Source organism: Lynx rufus, unplaced genomic scaffold (assembly GCF_022079265.1).
Source record: "Lynx rufus isolate CCGP_SWC_20201006 ecotype Redwood Valley unplaced genomic scaffold, mLynRuf1.p SCAF_2, whole genome shotgun sequence".
In the NCBI taxonomy this organism is placed as follows: Eukaryota; Metazoa; Chordata; class Mammalia; order Carnivora; family Felidae; genus Lynx; species Lynx rufus.
In genome coordinates, this window is record NW_025814834.1 from 176,191,812 (window position 1) to 176,214,098 (window position 22,287).

The 22,287-nt window shown below is 43.2% G+C and overlaps 1 protein-coding gene across 4 annotated transcripts in view; it reads left to right on the forward strand.

The window, feature by feature from the left end:
* DAB1 (DAB adaptor protein 1) overlaps positions 1-22,287 on the forward strand; it is a 268,176-nt gene that overhangs the window by 124,605 nt on the left and 121,284 nt on the right. For all 4 annotated transcript variants that reach the window (XM_047085084.1, XM_047085081.1, XM_047085082.1 and 1 more), the window contains exons 2-3: positions 11,428-11,567; positions 20,156-20,254. In XM_047085084.1, coding sequence (XP_046941040.1) covers positions 11,428-11,567; positions 20,156-20,254 — 239 coding nt within the window. The remainder of the gene's footprint in view (positions 1-11,427; positions 11,568-20,155; positions 20,255-22,287) is intronic.

Below are 22,287 nucleotides of genomic sequence, written 5' to 3' on the forward strand. Positions count from 1 at the left end.
TAACTTGCTGTCAGCTGAGAGGCTTCTGAAAGTCAAAGCCAGCTGAGAACCCAGGTCTCTCCTGGACACTGTTCTTCCCCTCTTTCATTTCCCTGCCCTGTCCCCACGCCTGTTGTATTTTTTACCTCAGCTTCTGCCTTCATCCAAGCCACACCACACCCAGGATAGGACCCTTTCAGTTGCAAGTGACAGAAACAAAAATAAAAACTGTGGCTGTGGACTCAGACTTGTGTCCTTCCCTGCCCTCTGTGATCCTACTTTTTGCCAGCCTAAATCTTCAGAATCTCTTCCTTAAAACTTCTTCTGATTAACTAGATTTATTTTTTGGCACTCCTGGCTCTCCCTTTTCCTCGCCCTGTTGTCTTAGGCACGTCTTTACCCTCTTGCAGCCTCAGTATTGTCCCCTGTAAGAATGGACAAATAACTTGTACCATTCTCAGTCACTGTAAGGAATAAAGGTGTGATAAAGAAGGACGTAACAAATCCTCTAAAGCCTGTTCTCTGCTTTGGTCTGATATTAGTGGCAACACACACTAGTTTTCCCCTTGGCCACCAAGAAAAAGACAGAAGCCTAGCCGTAAGTCACCTGAAAGGCCAGTGGTACGGGCCATCTTCAGGCTGTCAGTAAGCAGGCATGTAAAAATAAAGCTGCAGATTAGAAGCCAGACTGGTTAGTCCCAGACAGGCCCAAATTAGCAGGATATACAAAGTTTCTTGGTCTTCATGGAGGGGTTCAAAAGGACTCAACCACAGAAGATTACAGATTATCTTTACAATCTTAAAAACAGGAAATTTCTCCCTTTTTTCCAACAGGAAAGCAAGGAAGGAAGGCAGGGAGAGAGGGATGGAAGGAAGGAAGAAAGAAAAGGAAGAGAGAAAAAGAAAGAGAAGAAAGAAGGAAGGGAGGGAAAGAGAGGGAGGGAGAGAGAGAAAAGAAAGAGAAAGAAGGGAGGGAGGGATGGAAAGGAAGGAAGGAAGGAAGGAAGGAAGGAAGGAAGGAAGGAAGGAAGGAAGGAAGGAAGGAAGGAAGGAAGGAAGGAAGGAAGGAAGGAGAAAGAGAGAAATGAGTACGAGTAGACCTCAAATGAAAGGAAAGAAGAACCCACTATCAGAGCATAAGGATCAGGTCATCTATACAGAGTCACGGACGGACCCTGCTTTATACTGCAGTTGTCTCTAATCTGACACAGCCTCAGAGTCAGAGGGCCAGTCTTTGAAAATGCAGATTCCCAGCCTTTCGAATTAGAATCTTTGGAATCTTAGTACTTGGCTTTACACAGAAAGATGCCGGTGGATTCTAGATGCCCTTTATAGAGAGCTCTTTTCAGAAGTACCAATGAAGAACATCTTTTTAAGGGAATGTGTGCATGAATAATAGCTTGAATATTATTTTAGCTCCTTAATTAGTTTACCTTTTAGCAATAATGACAGCAACCATGTTCATAAAAGCACATTTTAACAGCCCCCTAAATGTGTTGTTCTCCTTATTCTGCTCACTACCCAGCTAGTTAATTACACAAAATCAGCATTCTCTCCTACGCAGCCAGGATACATAATTATTTGTCCATTGCAAATCAACACCTGGATAATTGCAAGATAGAATTCTAAGTAAAATAAGTTATCTCTGCTGCTGGGCTCAGAAATTCCCCCCACAATCTGTTCTTAAATTGGACAACATAACAGACAACAGAGCTCTTTCAGCAGTGGATAGAATCATGTTAGATGGGGTGGGGTGGAGGGGGAACCTCTTTGAAATTTTCTTATCATCAAGATGGATGGCCTGGTGATTCAGATAGATATGCAGAAGGAGGGAGGATGTCTCAGTTTGGGTATTTTGTTAATAATTCATAAGTTGATCTTTGCAGTTGCCTTCAGGAAGGAACGTCGTCCTGTTCCTAACTGCACACTTATTCCCAGGCAACCAAAAAAATTTCCCAAACAGCTGGGAGCATCACTCCTACTGCCATAGACTTTGCTAGGGTTAGCTTTGGGCCACTGGTGCTTAATGTGAAATATATTCTTTGGGGAGGAGGAAGGCAATAAATATTTACTGAATGACTGATGTGCCAGGGAGTGTGCAAAGAGGAAAATGTGTATTATTTCATATAACCCTTCTAACTGTCCTAGAGAGGAGTGCAGATAACTACAGTGTTTTAGAGATGGAGAAGCTAACACTCGGAAAAGTTAAATAACTTTCCCAGTATTAGATATACACAAAGTTACAGAGCTACTAAAACACCACTGGACTCCCAAGAGTTAGACATCATGCCCCTCACGGGCAGTGTGGCGTTATGCCAGTGACTTCGCTTCCTGTGCCCCAGCCTCCTCCCATCCAGTGGGTTGCAGTGTTTGTCTCCAAGGTGTTACGATTATTCACTAAGACAGTTTATGAAAATTGGACAGGCTTGTCTTCAGGTATCATCCAGCTTTTTACTCCTCCTTCCAAATTCTGGCCCCCTCATTATAGACTGCATGTTGGTGTCTTACCCTCCCCCCTAGCCATCCACCCAAGGAAATTCATACATTGAAGCCCTAATGCCCCATGTGGTGGTATTGGAGGTGGGGCTTTGGGGAGGTAATTAGGTTTAGATTAAGTCACAAGGTCACCCCTGTAATGGAATTAGTGCCCTTGGAAAAGGAAGAGAGATAGCACACTCACTCTGACCACCTTGATCTTGGACTTTCAGTCCCCAGAACTGTTGTTTAAGCCACCCCATCTGTGGTATTTTTGTTACAGAGCTGACTGAGACACTTCCTTAGATGTATAAGTATCTAAACGTAGAAGTGAACACTCAGCTCAGTATAAGAAATTTGTTGAAGTTGACCTCTGCTAGACGGGGAAATACTGTAACTGTCAAAAGCTAAAGGAATTCACAACCAGGCTGACCACATTAGGGAAAAAAAAAAACCCACTGATCTTGGCTCTTGTGTGAGTTTCTGTGGCTGTGCTCATTATAATCTGTGATGAGGGTGGGAGGGAGGTAAAGAGAAAATAATCTTGGCTGCGAAATATCTTTTATTTGACCATTAGCAGTCTTTAGTGAACAGCCTGGAGCAGGAGACAGAGACCGTTTATTACTCTAGTGGATTCTGTGGGCTGTCGGGCTCATTGTCCTAAAAAATGCTAATTGCCTGCTTCCTCTGGATCCTGACTTCTGACAAAGGTGCCTCATAGTTGAAGCTTCTGCCAGGTCATTCCCAGTGTGGGACCTCCACGTTGGCAGTGCCTTCTGTTCCGAGACAGGGTCTCAGTGTTCTTCCTGACGGCATCCTGGAGGGCTGTTCAAACCGCAGAATTTACTCAGTGCCCTGGGGACTGCCTCGATTTAAATTCTGAGGAGAGGAATTTCCTGGGTTATGAGGGGATCAGGTTGTGATGAGGTTGAGAAACGCTCTTCCTTAATGGCTCAAAGCAAAGGCAACAGTTAAAATAACTATGGGTGTGACATTTACGTTATCCCATTAGGGATTTTATTCCTTGGAGACTAAGCGCATCACACTCACAGAATAGCTTTGAAATAGGGTCTGTATGGAAGGGGTGTTTAGTGACCCCTTACACTTCCCCATAGTGATTCTGGCTCCAGGAGTCTACTTGCCTCTTTTGGATAAAGAAATAAATTCATTCATTTATTCAATTATTCAGGAGATCTGGGCACTGTGGGTCCACTCTGTGTCAGGTACCATGCTAGGTTCAGAAACCACAGATGAATCCGCCCCAGCCCCCGCTCTGGTGGAGTTCAAGTGCAGAGAAGAAGGCATGAAGATAAAGTCAATGAGGTGCTATGGATGCCGTGACAGATGCTGTGAGGGAATATTGTACAATTTGTGTCTATGTGTTAGGAAAATGCTGAGCTCTGGTACCTTGGTCAACAAGTCGAACACTGTGTTCAGTCTCTGACTTTCTGGAGTTTACAGACTAAGGAGAAGGCTGGATTTAAACAGGTTATTACAAATGAAATCATTAGTTGCAAGAATGCAAGGGGATTATCAGGAGAATACTGCAGATGCCTCTCAGAGGGGATCTCGCAGATAGACCCCTGGGATCAGAGGACCCCTGGGCACATGGTGCTGTGCTGAGACCTCAGGTGTGGAAGAGGAGGGGCAGGGGGTGAAGAAAGACAGGGCTGGGAAATGCCTTCCAGGCCCAGAGAACAGCAGGTGCAAAACCACAGAGCATAGCATGAGGTTGCACAGAGCAAGTCTGTTGGAGGATCTGGATAAAGGCCAGAATGTGAGAGAAATGGCAGAAAGGGGTCCAAAGTGAGGTTGATGGGTTCAAGAGGTGCCTTATAAGATACGTTAAAGATGTTCATTTTAGTCAGTGGGGTATGGGGGTTAGGAAAGGAGGAGTTCTTCAAAAAAAAAAAAAGTGCCAGCCCTCAGAGCAGACGATGTATTTGATTGGAAGGTATACTTGCAACATTTATCAAGTAGACAAGGCAAGTCAGAGAAGAGGAAATAGCATGGGCAAGGGGCATGGCGAAGCCTGGCCCGTAGGACTGGAGATTAAGCAGAAATGAGATGGGAGGAGAGGAGGCCACCTGTTGTGGGCAGGTTGAAGGCAATGACATTTCAAGGGTGGTAGTGTGGTGATGAGGTGGCATTGGGGCTGGATCTCTTTGGAGGCAGCATGGGGCAGGGATTAGAGGGTGACCCTGGAGGCATCTCTCCGGCGTCTCCCGGGTGCCTCCAGATGCTTAAGAGTAATGGATGTGCACCCTGCCTACCCCCACTGTCCATGAAGGATATCACCCCCTAGGGTTACCAGTTGTCCATTGTAAAATTAGAAATGGACCATTCTTGGAAACCCAAATGTTTTATTATGATTGTAGGCTTGCCGTGACTCCCTGAGGACTTTTCAAATTGTTACTTCTCAGAGAAATATGCAAGGAAGAAAGCATTATGAGATGCAGACACCCCCGGGGTATGCAAGATAATCTGCTGGGGATGTGGGAAATTATGAGACATCTATTTATATTTGGTTCTAAACTAAAACATTTTAAGACTGATGAGCTCTAATAATATTAATATGTAGTTTATAAGTGGTACATGTTTATACTACATGTAGGTAAATTATACAGAAATACACCTCTTTTTTTTAATTTATTTATAGGCTCAAAAATATTTTACTAAGAGAGACATGTGGTTAAAAATAAAAATCGTAACCCTGGAAATCCTGGTTCTGTGAACTGAGGCAGACCTTTTCTTAAATCCTGGCTCTGGCTCTGACCTAGATGTATCAGTTTAGGCAGTATGACCACTCTGAATTTCTGTTTCTAAGAAGGGATCCAGCAGACAGAGTTGATCCAGATACAGGAGACAGGTCTTCCTCAAAGACTACTGGGTCCTTCCCACTAGACTCAGAGTCTCGGTAGATACTATTTAGGAATCTACAATGTGGGATTGGGGAGGGGGGGGTCGTTGTTGTTGTTTTACAGGTGATTCTCCATTAGATTAGAATTAAAAATGTCTGCGGTATGTCCATGAGTGCAGGGGTATTTATGTTTTGTTCACTGCTGTGTCTCTAGCACCTTAGAACACATAGTGGGGGTAGGGGGGTGGCACCTGGATGGCTTAGTCGGATGAGCGTCTGACTTTGGCCCAGGTCATGGTCTCACGGTTCGAGGGTTTGAGCCCCTCATTGGGCTCTCTGCTGTCACCACAGAGCCTGCTTTGGAGCCTCTGTCCCCCCTCTCTCTTTGCCCCTCCCCACTCTCTCAAAATAAATAAAAAAGCTTAAAAAAAAAAAAGAACACATAGTAGGTAGTTAATATATATTGACTGAGTGAATTAAAGAATGCATGGTCAATCGATCAATCAGTGAGAACCTTATACTTCCCCCAATGTTGCCCCAGTGTTATTTACATCTAATCCTCAGAACAGACAGGGTCATGAAGCGCTCCTGTGGCCTAGAGAACAGAGTCCAAAGCTTCAGGCCTTCCAGGAATAGGCCCCCACAGCCTTGGCCTGCATCACACGAGGCCTGTGCTCTAGTACAGTGCTTCTCGAGCACATTAATGGGCCCAGGCTCGCCCAAAACCATTCTAACCAGAATCTGAAAAAAGTTCCCAAGGTGATTCTAAAACATAGCCAGGGCTGAGAAACACTCAGACTAGACTAACCCAGTGACTCACTTTCCCCCAAATATCATCATGCTTTTTGCTCTTCTGGAAGTTTCTCCCTCACTTATCTGCTTGATGAACCCCGCTTTCTCACCAAGCCTTCCTCAAATGACATTTTACCTCTGCCGCTGTTCCTAATTCCCTCCCCGCCAAACAAGTGATCTCTCTTCCCCTCAGCTCCCTATGACATTCACAGTCATATTTTGTAAAGCCATATGTGTCCCTTTCTAAAATGTGGCATCCCCCAAATGGGAGAGGAGACTCTTTCTGCATACCTAGGTAGCACATTGCCTAGCACAAAGAATGCCCCGGGGCAGTGTCATATACAAATGATGATGATACAATTAGGATGACCACACAATTTGTTATCCAAACTGGGATAATTTTGAGAGTAATAGGACGATAGGAATAATAGCATCAGGACAAAAGGTGTATACAGGACTGCCCCAGACAAACTGGAAGTATGATCACCCAGGTAACAGTGGTCAGTTTTGATTGAGCTCTGTCAGTCACTGTCCTACATTGCTGTCTATGTGTCGTTTCTTTGACCTACCCAATGACCCAGTATGGGAGCAATGGTTATTATTTACACTACACAGACAAAGACACTGTGGCAGACATGGAAGGGAACTTGCCCAATGCATCACAATTAGGGGAGTGGATGGGAGAGCAGGGACGAGAATGCAAGTCCTTTGAATACAGAGCTCTGGTTCTGGGCCATTAAACCCTATTGCCTCCGAGTGAAGATCTCAGGTCTTGGAATGGGACAGGATGAGATTCTATTCCCAGCTCAGCTTGCAGCAATTTTAGTTACCTCTCTGGTCTTGGTTTCTTCACTTATAGAATGATGACTATGCGTATTTCCAGTAGCCCTAGATTAAGAGGGATAAGGTCTGAGAAGATCAGGCATGGTATGTGTGTTTAGGATGTACTTAGTAAGACAGCTGCCAATTTACTGTAGGCTCCATAAGGCATCTACACAAATAGCTGTGACACAAAGTAAAAAGTCAAAGGGCTAAAACAGAGTATGGTGTAAGGTCAACTGAGGCCAAATTGCCTAATGGTTAAAAGCATGAGATTTTTCATAACACCCAGGTTGAAATTCAGGCTATCGGATTTGACCGTGTCAGATTTGAATAGACATTTCTCCAGATAAGATTTGCAAAAGGACACTGAGCACAAGAAAAGATGCTCGATGTCGTTAGTCCTGAGGAGAATGCAAAAGAAAACTGTGATATCACTGAACACCCACGAGGACAGCTAAAGCACAAAAGACACAAATATTTGCAAGACTATCTGGTAGAGAAACTGAAACGCTCGTACTTTGCAGGTGGGATTGTAAACTGGTACAGCCACTTTGGGAAAACACTTTGATAGTTTCTTAAAACTTTAAACATAGAGTTACCGTATGACCCAGTATTATACCTAGGAGAGAAATGGTATAATACTAAGAATTGAAAACTATGCCCACACAGTAACTGATACACCAGTGTCATAGCAGCGTTGTTCATAATAGCCCCCAAATGGAAACAGCCTAAATGTCCATCAGCTGATGTGGTATCTTGATGCAATGGAATATTATTCAGCCCCCCCTCCCCCAAAAAAGACATGAAGTACAGGCACATGCTGTAACATGGAAGAACCTTAAAAATGTGATGATGAGAGAAAGAAGCTAGTTACAAAGGGCCACACATTGTATGCTACCATCTATATGAAATGCAGTTTGCTTCCAAAATAGGCAAGTCCATATAGGCTGAAACTAGTTGAGTGGTTGCCAAGGTTGCCTTCTTGTAGAGATTGAATTGAATGGTATGGGAATTATATCTCAATAAAGCTGTTATTTAAAAAATTCAGGCTCTGCTGTTGGTGTTGGTCATTGACATTATCTTCTGTAAAATAGGGCAGGTGACAGACTGTAAGTTAAAGAGCAGGTGTGAGGGTTAAATGAGAGTTTGCATGTAAAATCTTGGCACAGCGACTGGTGTGGTAAATGGTCAATAATTGATAGTGACGATGATGATGTCGCTTAAACATAGGTCCTTTCTTTTGTCCATCCTGACGTCTATGGTCAGTGGTGCTTTCAGCAAAACAGTCTGGGGATGCGTGATGACTTGTGATGTGTGAAGACTGACCCTTTCCCTAGCACTCTCAAATCGTATGTGCCTCTGATGGAATAGCCTTATGGCTCTGATATCTGTTATTTATTTCTTAACTAATATAACTGAGACCTTGCTCAAGATGTGCTCATGAAAAATTACCCTTTTAATGGTGGAGCATTTAATGAGAAACTGGATTATCTACTGCATAAGTGCCCTTCATACAAATTAGCTTGGCCCTGGGTCCTAATCTAAATTGGGCTCCCTACTTTCCTCTAAATGGCCTAATATTTTCTTATTAATCTCTGCCCTTGTTCACCTGATCTGGCTCTGTCTCCTTATGAAGCGCCCTCCTTGGTAGAGCTCTGTGCTTTGATAAATGTTTCTTAAGGCTGTCTTTGTATCTGACTCATGGACAATTTGCGGGACATGATGTAGAGGCCGGAAGCTATTTGTTCCATTTTTTTTTAACGTTTATTTATTTTTGAGACAGAGAGAGACAGAGCATGAACGGGGGAGGGGCAGAGAGAGAGGGAGACACAGAATCAGAAGCAGGCTCCAGGCTCCAAGCCATCAGCTCAGAGCCCGACGCGGGGCTCGATCTCACAGACCGCGAGATCGTGACCTGAGCTGAAGTCGGACGCTTAACCGACTGAGCCACCCAGGCGCCCCTGTTCCATTTAGAAGCTGTGTCTCCAGTGGAATTTTAATGATGCCAGTGTATTGGGTGTCAACAGATTTGGACCAGGTGAGTTTGTGTATAACATAAAGATGGGGAAGTAAGGTAGAGTGAGAAGCAATTAATCATGGTGGTTAAGAGAACAGGCTTCAAAAACACAGAACACAAGCAAACCATGAGCCTGGGCTTTGGCATCAGACATATCTGGATTCAGGTCCCACTGAGTAAGTTTGGACAAGTTACTTGGCCTCTTAGATGTTTCATTTAGATTCTCATTTACTAAACCTGGGTAAAAAGCACATACCTCTAGGGTTACTTCTAAGGTTAAACAAGTTGGTGTATACAACGTGCTTTGTACAGAACATGATAAATACTACCTGGAATGGTTATTATAAGTAAAGCTTGGAGAAGTCCCTCATAGTAAAAGGGATTTGATTAGTGACTGAAATAATATCATGGGTTGAAAAGGCTGAGATGGTATTCGTGGTAGAGTAAGAAAACCTTCCCAAGGAACAGAGTAAGCCATAGGCCACTCCTACCCGACACCCCATGATAATGCAAGGAGAGGTAACTTGTCATACATGGCCCTGTTGTTTGGGTAGGTGTCTGCACAGGGTTTATACTGGAAAATGTCCTCTTTGTTCTTAGCTTTAATCTCTGACAATCTGCCCTCACAGAACCCTGGGCCTTAATTTTTATGTCAATTACAGATCATGACTAATTATGCATATGTTATATCTGCTTTGTGGACTATAATTCAAAGGCTTTACTATACGAGGAGTCAGCAAGGGTACAGGGGGAAAAAGCACCAGCTGGAAATTAGGGGTCTGGTTCTGCAGACATTCCTTTGTGCCTTCCTTCCTTCAGCATTCTGTCTTCTCTTCTTCATTCACTGGGCTGGTAATAGTGGTGACAGCTGCCATTTTCTGAGCACTCACCGTGTGAATCCATGCTTTGCACATACTGTCTCCTCTAAGTTACTATTCGCAATGAATCTGACGGTGGATATTTTATCCAACATCCGTCAGATGAGGAAACTGAAGCTCAGCGGACAGGTTAGTTGGCTTTCAAGTGAGAAAGCCATACTTTGAAATGAGGATGGCCAAATAAAGCCGTACTTTCTTACACAACCAGCGCAATGCACATTTACGCATTTTTTATTTTCGGTCACCAAACTCTTGAGCTTATAGGGGTGCAGACTTAGTCTCATACATTTGTTGCAGTGACTTATAGCGTCTGGCACAGAGGAGATGCTCAGTAAGGGATGATTGAATTGATGAATGAAATGCAAGTTGTGTTTCTTTCAGTAGGAAAGCATTATGCAGTGGTTAATCATTGCTGTTGTTTTCTTCCCCCTCTATTTTCAGCTGAAATAATTCTCAGCCCCACATTATGGAAAGGCCTTAGTTTGCACATCATATAGATAGAGAGAAGTAGGCTGAGTTAGCTCTAATGTGCTCAGCTCTGAGTTTCTGACCAATGATGGAAGGCTTGTTGGAGGAGGTATTGGAAGTTCAAGTTAATGATGTTCCAGGAGATGAATATCAGGAGACTAGGGTGCTCCAGGTTTTAAGAACCATATGTGCAATGCCCCATACTCTGATGAGTTATATGAAAGTTTGGTGATATTAGAAATTTTAATTACGGTATATTCATCTCTTTTTCTGACCATGTGAACTTGCACAAGCTCCTTGAATTTTATGACCTTCATCTTCATTGTCTACAAAATGGATATGGTTGAGTTTTTATGAAGAGTGGGGATAAAGTTTATAAAACATCTCCTGTGAAGCACTCAGTTAGCAGTAACTTTACTGTCCTTATTTTATATGGATGTATTTGAACTTCTGGTTGACACGTCTTAGCAAAATATTATGTTAGTAATTACTGAGAAGGGCTGTTGCAGGATATGGGCGCACCATACCAAGTAGCCAATTTCTACACACACATGAGTTAGCAGAAGAGATATTGTAAAACCATTTTTTTGATAATTGTCCCTGGGTCATTACTTGATACAAAGCAATTACTCTGGAGTCTCACTATAAAACAGCCCATGGAATTGGGTGTAAGAGGGTCTTGGACCCTGGCCAAAGTCATATTAAATGCTGGAAATGCCAAAGAGGCTCAGTGCTAATACTATTGTAACAAGAATGTCAGACATGAACTCAGTGGGTGATTATTACTTGTTGAATACCTAGCGTGTATCAAACTCTGTACTGGGTGCTTTACACATGTGGTCTGATTTAATTATCTTAATGCCCCACTGGGGTTGGTTATTTGTAACTCTTTTTTTTTTTTTCCCCTCTTGCCTGAGAAAACAGAGGCTCAGAGAGAAGTAATTTGCCTCTGGATTTAAAATGATAGAGCCAGACTTTGCATCCAGGAGAACTACCATTCTTTTCTACTTGGTCCAGTGATTTGACTTTCTCAGAACAGAAGTGAAACCAGAGACCGAATCTTGGCCCTGTGGATATTTAAAGACAGTGGGACCTGAATACTTACATGCCTGAATCATGCTTTTCTCTGTTCTCAGGTCAGGATCGCAGTGAAGCCACTTTGATAAAGAGGTTTAAAGGTGAAGGGGTCCGGTACAAGGCCAAACTGATCGGGATTGATGAGGTTTCTGCAGCTCGGGGAGACAAGTTATGTCAAGATTCCATGATGAAACTCAAGGTACCACACAGTTTACTTCCAATATTACGGGTTTAACAGGACTGAGGGAAGGGGTGATTATGATCATTATGGTAAAACGATTTACTTATTCATTTATTAGTAAACTACTTGTTTCACTGATGAATCACTGCATGTATTCATTGGGAAGAGATTTTAATCATTATGGAGCGACTGCTGGCAATTCTTTGCTGTGCCCAGTTTTGTAATTTCTGAGCATATCACCTTTTATTCAATTTTATCTTCATCGTGCAATGCCTGCAAAAATAAAAGTTAAATTGTCAAATTTTATAGTCCCTCAGATTTTTATGAATCTTAAACCCTTTGTTATTTTTGAATACATTTTAAATATTTTACTGTATGATAAATAGGTAAAAGATGTTCTGTTAAGATAAAAACTAATTTTACTCATTCTTATAATTTCTATTAATGTTGCCAAACACCCCATAAAAGAAACATATTTTTTAAAGTAATATGTAATAAGATTTGGAGATTTCGAGATATCATAGAGAGGTTTCTGATTATAAATGCTTTAAAGAAGGCTTTTTTATTGTGAAATCTAAGAAAGAAATTGGGGAAAAATACACAAAATAAGAAAATTATGTGATTAAATGACCTTTAAAACATATGAAAAAGCATTTTTTGTTCCCATGTTCTGGTCTTCATACAGTCTATGTTTCATTCTTTTAAAAAGTGATTACAATATTTGAAAAACAAATGATTTAGCAGGAAGTCTGCAAGATACTTGATGCATCTTGTACACGTAATTTAAGTATTTTCCTGATTGTAGAATTCACAAATGTTTATTGTAAAATATTTTGAAAATACAGACAAGTATAAAGAGAAAAATTGAAAACATCTATAATTCCACCACACAAAGAAAATCAGTGTGTAACTTACAATCTGTCTTTGTACTTTCATGTATATTATATGAATTATAAACACGTAATACAATTGGAATTACTATTTATATAGTCTTACATTTTTTTCTCATCTAATATTATATTATGATAATTTTTTAAATATCTTCAAATAGTTCCTCAGGACATAACTTTATACACACACACACACACACACACACACACATATATATATATATATATATATATATATATATATATACATACATTTTTTTTTAAGTGTAAGAAAGAAGGAAGAAAAGAAAAATAATATACAAGATTGGCCAAGTGCCTCAAAGTACAAACTAGGGCAGTATCTGTAAAACACCCTCTCCATTGCCTTTTCTTTCCTATTTGCTTAACAAATCAGAGCTATTATTTTTATTTATGTTATACAATTTTTCTCTGCAGTTTAAGATGTATAACAGATGCTAAGTGCCCCTGTAGTATGGCTGTAGGAATCATCCTTTTTAAAAATCTTAATTTTCTAAAATATGTACCAGTTTCTTCTCTAGCTGTTACATAAGCAAGCTTTATTTTAATAGTTACATATCTATTATAAGGTATCCTAGAAAAAGATACTCGAATCATGATTTCATAGATGCTCACCTTGGGAAAGGTTAATGTTTATGTTTTCTTTTTTCTTTCTTTTTTTCTTCATAATTAAGCAACATTATGAGATTGTTAGGGCAGTCCAATAATGAGCTCTCTTCTTTTGCTTAGCTTAAATCTGGTTGATAAGTAGACAAAGAAGTCTGACAGGAGGGAGCACCTGGGTGACTCAGTGGGTTGAGCATCTGACTCTTGTTTGCTGCCCAGGTCATGATCTCCGGGTTCATGGGATGGAGCTCCACATCCGGGTCCAGGCTGTCAGTGTGGAGCCTGCTTGGGATTCTTTCTCAACCCCTCTCTCTACCGCCACCCCACCTTTAAATAAATAAATATTAAAAAAAAAAAAACAGGCAGTCTGACAGGAGGAATTCTAAATTGCAGCCTTATGAGTGATAAATGCCTCGAATGGCAGATGTGGCGTGGATTCGTGGCTACAGTGGACTTCCTTGAAAGAGATGACTGTTCTGCTTAGTTTGTGGAGCATTTGGATAACTGTAGTCCTTCCTATTCCCACCAACCCCCATGCTGCACTAGAGCAGGACTTGAGACTCATACGTGCAGTCACACTAGAGTGCCGCCCCTCTACCGGCAGGCAGATTACAGAGAGAGCGCAGAAACGACTGAGCCCGGAGTCCTCAGCTTCTCTCCAGACTCATGCCCGATAGAGCCCTCCCTTACCAGGGAGACCCTAGTCAGTGGTAGGGCTGAAGGCCAGGATCTTCATTTTTGCTAAGTCCCCCCTTACTGACAAATGGAGATCTGCTTCTGACAAATGGTAGTTCAAGGACAGGACGAAAATCTCCAGTGACCTGGTTCTCACCCAGAGCCACAAGTAAGTCTGCTGAGGAGCCGATGCTGCTTCTCCCAGCATCCTGGTAGATAGCCGTTCACCGGGCATCGGTCACAGAGAGCCTCGCTGGCCAGCTACCTTCATGGAAGCACTGAGGTCTAAGTGGCTTTGAGCAGGAGTCTGCCTGTGCTCCCTGAAGGTTCTCTGTGTGGATTAATGCTGGGCCAAGCTAGCTGGACCAGGCCTGGAGATGGCTGCTGACCTGGTGCATGTGCGTGTGTTACCTGCATGGAAGCGCCCCATCTGTCACCCCTGATAACTGCGAGGTCCCCAAAGCCCTGAGAATTTGTCCTGCCATAACAGGCTCCTGTCAGATGCGCTGAACTTATTGAGGAGTTCTTGGTTCCTAGACAATTGTGTTTCATTGTTTGCAAGTTGCCACGAAGAATGCTGACGTTTCAGCTCCCAGTGGTTTTTCTTTAAGAAACAGAAACATAAATGATCGATTCTCCATTTGGCCAACTGCCCAGGAAAAAAGAGGCAGAGAAGTACAAAATGCCTGTGAGCCTTGCAAAAGGACCCACTTGTTCTCATTAGGCAATATGGGGGAGTCTTTTTTCCTTTGCTAGACTGTTTGAGGCTGGTGCCGTTTTCTTGCTTTAGGGAGTTTTCTCTTATAAAGATTTTAGGGGGAATTCAAATTTCGACTCTGAGTAGGCCATCACTGGTTCTCCAGCAAAACACCACCATCATCCTGTTTTAATTTAGAGTCAACAAAAGCATTTCCCCGTATATTCTCTCTTTTGATCTTGTGAGGTAGATATTAGTCTCTTTGTTTTACACACAAGAAATCTGAGGTTCATAGATATGACGGGATTTGCCCCAGAACCTTCATTTAATCTGTGTTAAGGCCAGAATTCAACCTAGATCTCTGGATTCCCCGTATTTTATAAGACATCGTTTAGTGCTTAATTATACTCTGTTTTGTATCTGCAGTTAATTTACCTTGGTTCCCCAATGAGACTTTAAGCCCGTACCAGTAAGTAACTACCCACACATCATTGGTTTACAAAGTAGTCAACTTTCAGAGACGTCGGGCAAGACGGTGGTGGTTGAAACTCCAGAAGGGAATGCAGTCTCCCAGAAGCACTGTCTACAGGGCTAATTACAGAGCTCTAAACATGTCACTTGGGGTCCTAATAAGAAGCAGAGCCCACCCTGGCTAGGTCAGATGAGGACACTTAATGCAAGAGGTACTTACAAAGGGTAGGTAAGGTTAAGTAAGGTAACAAGCGATGGTGAAGCTCCCAGAAACCTGCCACCGCACAAAGCTGTTTCCATACTAGGAAGAAATATATCTGCTGAAGCCCAGGGAGAGCCGGATGGAGGGGGAAATCCCCTCCTCCACCAAGCAAAAGTATAGTCACTGCCAGAGATGTAGCACAAGGAAGGAAAGGATGCGGGATGGAATACCCTGGCATCTGTCTCCATCCAGACTCTGATCTCCTGCCCGTCTTGCATTGGTGGAACCCAGCTGGAAGCCAGAGTTTCAGGAAGCCCAGAGGACCAGGGAATGTAGTCCATAGGAGCCAGGCTCTGGGCACAGAGCAGAACAGAGGAGGATACTTAAATTCTACCCGCCACCCCCTCCCCCTTCACTGGGAAAAATGAGACTTAAGGTGATTGTTTCCAAGGCTGTATAACTGATAACCGGGAAGGCCGAGATTGGAGACCAGCTTTTTTAAGTCACGGAATTTTCTGAAATAGCATCCCAGGTTTTCAGCCATTCGTGCCTGAGGTCCGTTGCATTTTCCTGCCTGCTTTCCAGGATGCGTTGAGATCACAGCCATCCCGTTACGTGCAGGCGCCACGCTGGGTGAGGTTTCTCAGAGCCCCTTCCTGTGCTTCACCTTATCTTATCCCCACAGCAACCCTGGAGCTGGACAGGGCAGTTAATCCTGCCTGGCATGCCTGACGCTTTGTGTGTGAATTCCTTCATGGAGATGCTACCTGTGCGTGACTCCCTTAGGGATGCCAGTGTCGTCACGTCACACGGTGCCTTAGCACATGCTATTGCTTCATAATAGCAAGAGTCGTGCCAGTAATAATTATTTACTGAGCTCTCCCTACATGCAGCACACCGTGCTAAGTGCTGTATGTGCAAAATTATTTTTCAATATCTTAACACCCTCATGAGTTAAGAAATGTGATTATTTTCACGTGAAGTTCCCCTTCACTATTGAGTCTGGGAGCTGGTGGCTGCACCTGGTTGCTTGCAGAACACTTTTGACCTATCTGTGCTTTGTTGTGTAGTCTTTTTGTGTGTGTCTGTGTTTTCCAAAAAAGCTCTTTGAAAGATTATTAACAGAAGGAACCCCAACACTGGAATCTGACAGATCACTGTTTGAATTTTCTCTGTCTTACTAGTTCCTTGAGGTTTAAGGCAATCACTTGAGCCCCCCTGGCCTTATGTTTCCTTATACGTAAAATAAGAGAGGTAATTTTTACTTCCCAGGATTATGGTATATGCTAAATGAGATGATGTATAAGAGAACTTGTAGCACATACGGTAGGTACCCAAGAAAATGCTTGACTATATTTTCCAGATTTCCAACAGCAACTTATTAAGTCCGGTGGCTAATGGGAGGCACAGTGCCCCAGACGGCACCTGCATCCACATCTTCTGACCCCCCAGTCCGAGCTGTCTCCCTGATCTCTGCTGGTTCTGCATACCATCAATGAATAATCTTGTCGGGAGATGAGACCCTGAGGCGTGCTCTCTGCTGGCAAACTTGCTTGGACTTAGTGCGGTTTTTCAGAGCTTGACTCAGGGTCCTGTCTCACAGGAAAAACATGCTTGATAAAATCGTAGCTTTATTTCCCCATAGACAGCACTGCATGGATAGTCCTTCCCTCCTTCATTTGTCATGTAAAGCTACCACCAGCAGCCCCAAGCATAAATGCTTCCGGAACATGTGTGTTTGCTCTTTCCATCCTTTTTTTTTTTTTTAGTCTACAGCTCTGTTCTACTAGGGAGTTCTTTGATGGCTGTGAGGAACCAGGAAGCAAAGGGCGGGGGGCATGATATAGTCAGCACTACTGTGTGCCAGGAATTATTGCTATTGGATGTCACAGTAGTTCTGAGAGCTAAGGACTATTAAATAGGACTATTTTGGAGATGGAAACATTGAAGCTATTCCTCTTGATCAAAGATGCTACCCTCTCTCCACCATGGGCTGTGATGTTCTCACCTAAGAGGAGTTAACCAAGAAGGAAGGGCTCTCCACTCCCCTCTGATGGTGTCCTTCCAGTCCTTCCATTTACTATTTATCGTTTCTTTTGTGTGTGTCCGGATATCTGAGGTTGGAGGTTTAGCTGCAGAGGGGTGGCAGCGTAAGTTAGTTTATTCCAAAGCCAGGCAAGAACACAGCATTCAAAGTGAAGTTTTCCTAGGTTCCAAATTTGGCTCGCCCACTTCCCGAGTGAGGGTCACTTCTCCTTTTGAGTGCCTGCTTGATGCCGGGCTCCATTCTCCATACAAGGCACAAAGGATGAATAAAACAGAGTTCCATGCACAAATGAGCTTTTGTTCCATCAGGCAAAGGTACAAATGAAAAAATATGTCAATGGCGGTAAGGGCCAATGAGGAAGAGCAAAGCAAGGAGAAAGAGTTAGATGCAGTTTGGCAAAGGGGGCAGAGCTCAGAGACGGTGTCTCTGATAGGGTGGCATTAGAAATAAGAATTACCACTGGGGCTACAAAAACATACTTTGGGGGTGCCTGGGTGGATCAGTCAGTTAAGTGTCTGAGTCCTGATGTCAGCTCAGGTCATGATCTCATCACGGTTTGTGCATTCAATCCCTGCATCGGGCTCTGTGCTGACAGCATGGAGCTTGCTTGGGATTCTCTCTCTCCTTCTCTCCCTGCCCCTCCTCTGCTCATTCTCTCTCCCTCTCTCTTTCTGTCTCAAAATAAATAAATAAACTTTTAAAAAATGTACTTTGGCTAATCCCCCATGTTCCTTAAAATCATCCCTCAGTGAATTCACAGGAAAGCAAGCTGCACACTGAGCACTCTAGAAACCTCTAACTAGGCAGGGCAGTTTTAGAGACAGAGGACTTGGCTTTGGGGGTGAGTCCCTCCCTTTAACTATTTCAAGGGCAGGCATTGACGGAGGGATCTTGGGTCAATGTGCTGCAGCCCGGAGGGGCTGAAGGAGCAACGCTGGGGTGGGTTACAGCGAGAGATTGTGGCTTGCTAGAAAGAAGACACCACACAGAGGAACAAGTGCTCCCTGTACCAGGAGTCTAGTCTGGAGAGCTGAGTTGTAGTCCCAGCTCTCTGCCCGCCCCCTGTACCACCCCAGCACTGCCCATCCCTGCCTCCCAGCCATCATTTTCCTCATCTTTCAGCTGGAAACATTAAGATTTTCTCCAGCTCTTACATTCTGTACGTCTGCAAGTGTGTACGTGGTGCTCGAGAACAAGTAGGTGACTCGGGGCGGGGGGGGGGGGGGAATTTCCTACTAGTAGGTCCCCAAACAGGAACTGGACCACAGAGTGTGAGGGACAGTCATCTATTTACAAAAAGAAGTAAATTTTCATGACCTCCCTGCATTATTCCAAGCACCGCGCTACATACTTGTCACGAATTTTCAATTCTCTCAACCATGCGAGGATAACGTTTACACTTGAGGAAGTAGAAGTGAGAATTAAGTACTTTGTCCAAGATCGCAGAAAGCCAGAAGCATAACCCAGATATTCAGATGGCACAGAATATTTCCGGTGCCCACACTGAGGATAACTGAGCAGCCTCAAGGGGACCCCTGGTCGCCGTGCCTCGTGGTCACCCTTGTTACTAACGCCACAGGTTCCCTCACTGAGGTTCTGGACGTGCTGTTCTGACTGCAGCACAAACGACTTTTACCTCCTGGAAACATGAAATCATTATTATTTAGACTTTTCTACTCCTAAAAACCCAGAACTAGAACTGCTGATAGTTGGCCTTAAACTTACAATCAGTGCAAGCTAATAGTGATGAAGGGGCTCGAAGCTTCAAAACACCTAATGCAGGGCTAGGAACTCCCCCACCCCAAGTGTAAATCCCTTGAAATGTACTTACCCTCTGAGCTGTACCCTAATATGAAGCCCCCGCTTACCTGTCACTGGCCACCACAGAAGCTAGTTTAAAAAGCAAGTGTCTTCACTCTTAACTTGCGTCTTACCCACTTTGGGAGAACTCTGGATAGCACATTCATCTCACAGTAATTTATGGCATGCCTTTTCCCTCCAGGGACTATCCTGGGCATCAGAGATAGTGCAGTGAGCAGAGTAACCTCCTGCCTTTTGTGGTATTTACCTTCTCGTTGACTCATATACATACAAAAGTTTGGAAAAGTGGGAAAACAGGTGTATTGATAAATGGAATGCATTTGGCAGTTCTTTCCTACCAAAAAGGGTAGAGGAAAAAGAAAATGTGTGTTGTTAAAATGGCAAACCATAAGCACATAACTATGATGATCGTATTTTTCTAAACAAAAATGAGACGTGCAGTCTGGCAATGGATTTTATTTTCTTGTATTTTCTTTCTAATCTCTAAAATTGTTTCCTATGAAAACTTTTCCCAGAAGTAAAAAAAAAATAAAATCACATTTAAGAATATATTCTGTGACTCATCTTTATTTAAAAGATTAAAACCAGGGGCACCTGGGTGGCTCAGTCAGTTAAACGTCCGACTTCAGCTCAGGTCATGATCTCGAGGTTGGTGAATTCAAGCACCGCTTCGGGCTCTCTGCTGATAGCTCAGAGCCTGAAGCCTGCTATGGATTCTGTGTCTCCTGCTCTCTCTGCCCCTCCCCAGCTTGTGTTCTGTCTCTCTCAAAAATAAATAAATAAACATTAAGAAAAATAAATTAAAAGATTAAAACCATATCCAATATGAAGCCCAGCAAAGTAGTATTAATAGCGGGATCATATTGTGTTTATCTTGGGGTTTTGAATTCTGAGCCAAATATCCAGGCATAAAGCAGGCATCCTATAAATCGTGGGTAGTGAAGTGAAACAGTGTTCAGGTATGTGTTTATCCAATGTTAGATATCATGTTAGGGTAAGTATTACCATAAAACATCAAGAAAGGGCAAGCACACTGGGCAGGGAAGCATGGAAGGGGCGAAGGGAGAGGAGCATGCATGATTGGTGGCATCAGTTGATGGTATCTGACATGCCTTTGGGACCAGAGGGAATCTTCAAATGAAAACACTCAAGTAAAAACCATGTCCTTCCTTTCACCAGGGCGTTGTTGCTGGCGCACGTTCCAAAGGAGAACACAAACAGAAAATCTTTTTAACCATCTCCTTTGGAGGTATCAAAATCTTTGATGAGAAGACAGGGGTAAGTAAAAGAATCACGTGGCATTGCAAAATTGAATCCATTGACAGATGTGCCCTTAAAAGCCTCTACTCGGTGGGCAAGAATATCAAACAAGCATAAAAACACATAAAGCGACTGACAAACTTGATCAACTATGATCGTCCATCAAAGGGAGGCTCTTCCCTGACTTGGCCTCAGTGTGACTGCACAATGTTTCTTACGGTGTGATTGCGATAAAAGTGTCACACAGTCCTGGTAATCTAATGGGAGATTGATGGGCTTTGAAGAGTGGTGGGTAATGTGACAGTTTACGTTAAATTTCTGTGTATGTTGGCAACGTTAATGACATGCATCCTAGAGGGAGACCCGTGAGCGTCTTTTGACTTGGTCAAAGCATCCAGACTCTCCCGAGTGTAACCTGTGCCACCCTGCAATTGCTGTAATCAAAAAGAATGAACGAGTTCTCAGTCTTAGACAAATCTGTCACTGCGTGACCAGGAAATGTAAGGGCTGATAGGTCTGTTGAACCTACCAAAGAGGCCGTGTGTGTTTCCGTCAGCCCCCAGCAGCAGTCAGCTCCCACATTCATCCCCAGGGCTTCCCTGACGTTGGTGGTCCTTGTTCATTGGCAGTAAGAGAAAAACAAAAATGTTCTAGGATCTGTTTTGTCCAGAGGGCAAGAGTCTAAGTGACGTGGTTTTTTCCTTTTATTCATTCAGCACTCTACAGCTTATGAAACACCTTTACATAGATCACCTCCTTTGCATTTCACTCGTTCATTTTCAAGTGTTGTATAAACCAAACTCGACCAGCCACGTTACTTTGCCTGAGTCATTTTGCGTTATCCTTTCCTCCCCTTCGTCCTGACTCCTATTAGGATGCCATAGGGTGGGAGGAGGATAATTCAACAGTAAAAATGGGTTTTGAAGACAAGTTACTTCTGAATAATTCTCAGTAGGACAGATATTTGTACACCCATGTTCATAGCAGCATCATTCACAGCAGCCAAAAGGAAGAAGCCTCCCCAGTGTCCATGAGCGGATGAACGGACATAGAATGTGGTGCATGCATCCAATGGAATGCTATCCTGCGGGAAGAAGCAAGCAGGTTCTCACACCTGCCAGTATATGAATGAAATTTGAAGACATAATACAAAGGGAATTAAGCCTTATTAATAGCAGAGTCATGTTGCGTTTATCTTGGGGTCTTGAATTCTAAGCCAAACATTGAGGCAGAAAGTAGGCATTTTCTCAAGGATACCACTTATATCGACATATCTAGAGAAATGAAATTCATAGAGACAGAAAGGAGATTGGTGGTTGTTAGGGCCTACAAGGAGGGCAGTACGCGATGAAGAGTCAGTGTTTGGCAAGTACAGAGTTACCGTTTGGGAAGAAGAAAATGGTGCTTGTGACGGATGGCTGGGGTGGCCGCACAACAGTGCGAATGTACTTTATGCCACTGAACTGTACCCTGAGAAGTGCTTATCATGGCAAATCTTTAGTATAAAAAATCACTAGTGATACTAAGTCCCCTCTTTGGGTTGCCTACTGTATACTAAGCTCATATGAGTCACTTGACATACATTATTCAGTTTTGCCCTCACAGCAGTATTATGGGAAAATAATAATAGCTACTTCACCAAGCACATAATATGTGCCAGGCATTGTTGTAAGCCCTTGGTAAGTAACAACTCATTTAATCCTCGTGAAGTCCCCATTGTTCTCTGTTTCGTACTTGAATATATAGAGGAGAGAAAAGTGTTGAGTAATTTATTGATAGTACGTGTTGGAGGAGACAAGATTAGATAGACCTCAATTAGTCTGGTGCACGAGTCTTTTCACTTAGCCTCTATACCTGTTATCTCTCAGAGTAAGTGACTTTCCCAAGTTACCCAGCCTATAGGAGGCAGAAGTGGGATTTAGCCTCCTGTTGGCCCCAGTCAATATCAGGGCAGTTGACCTCTGTATTAAAGAGAAAGGTGGGCTTACCTGGGGGGTGCCTTGGGAGAAGGGAGTTTAGAATGAGGGCACAAGCACAGGTAGTAAAGGAGC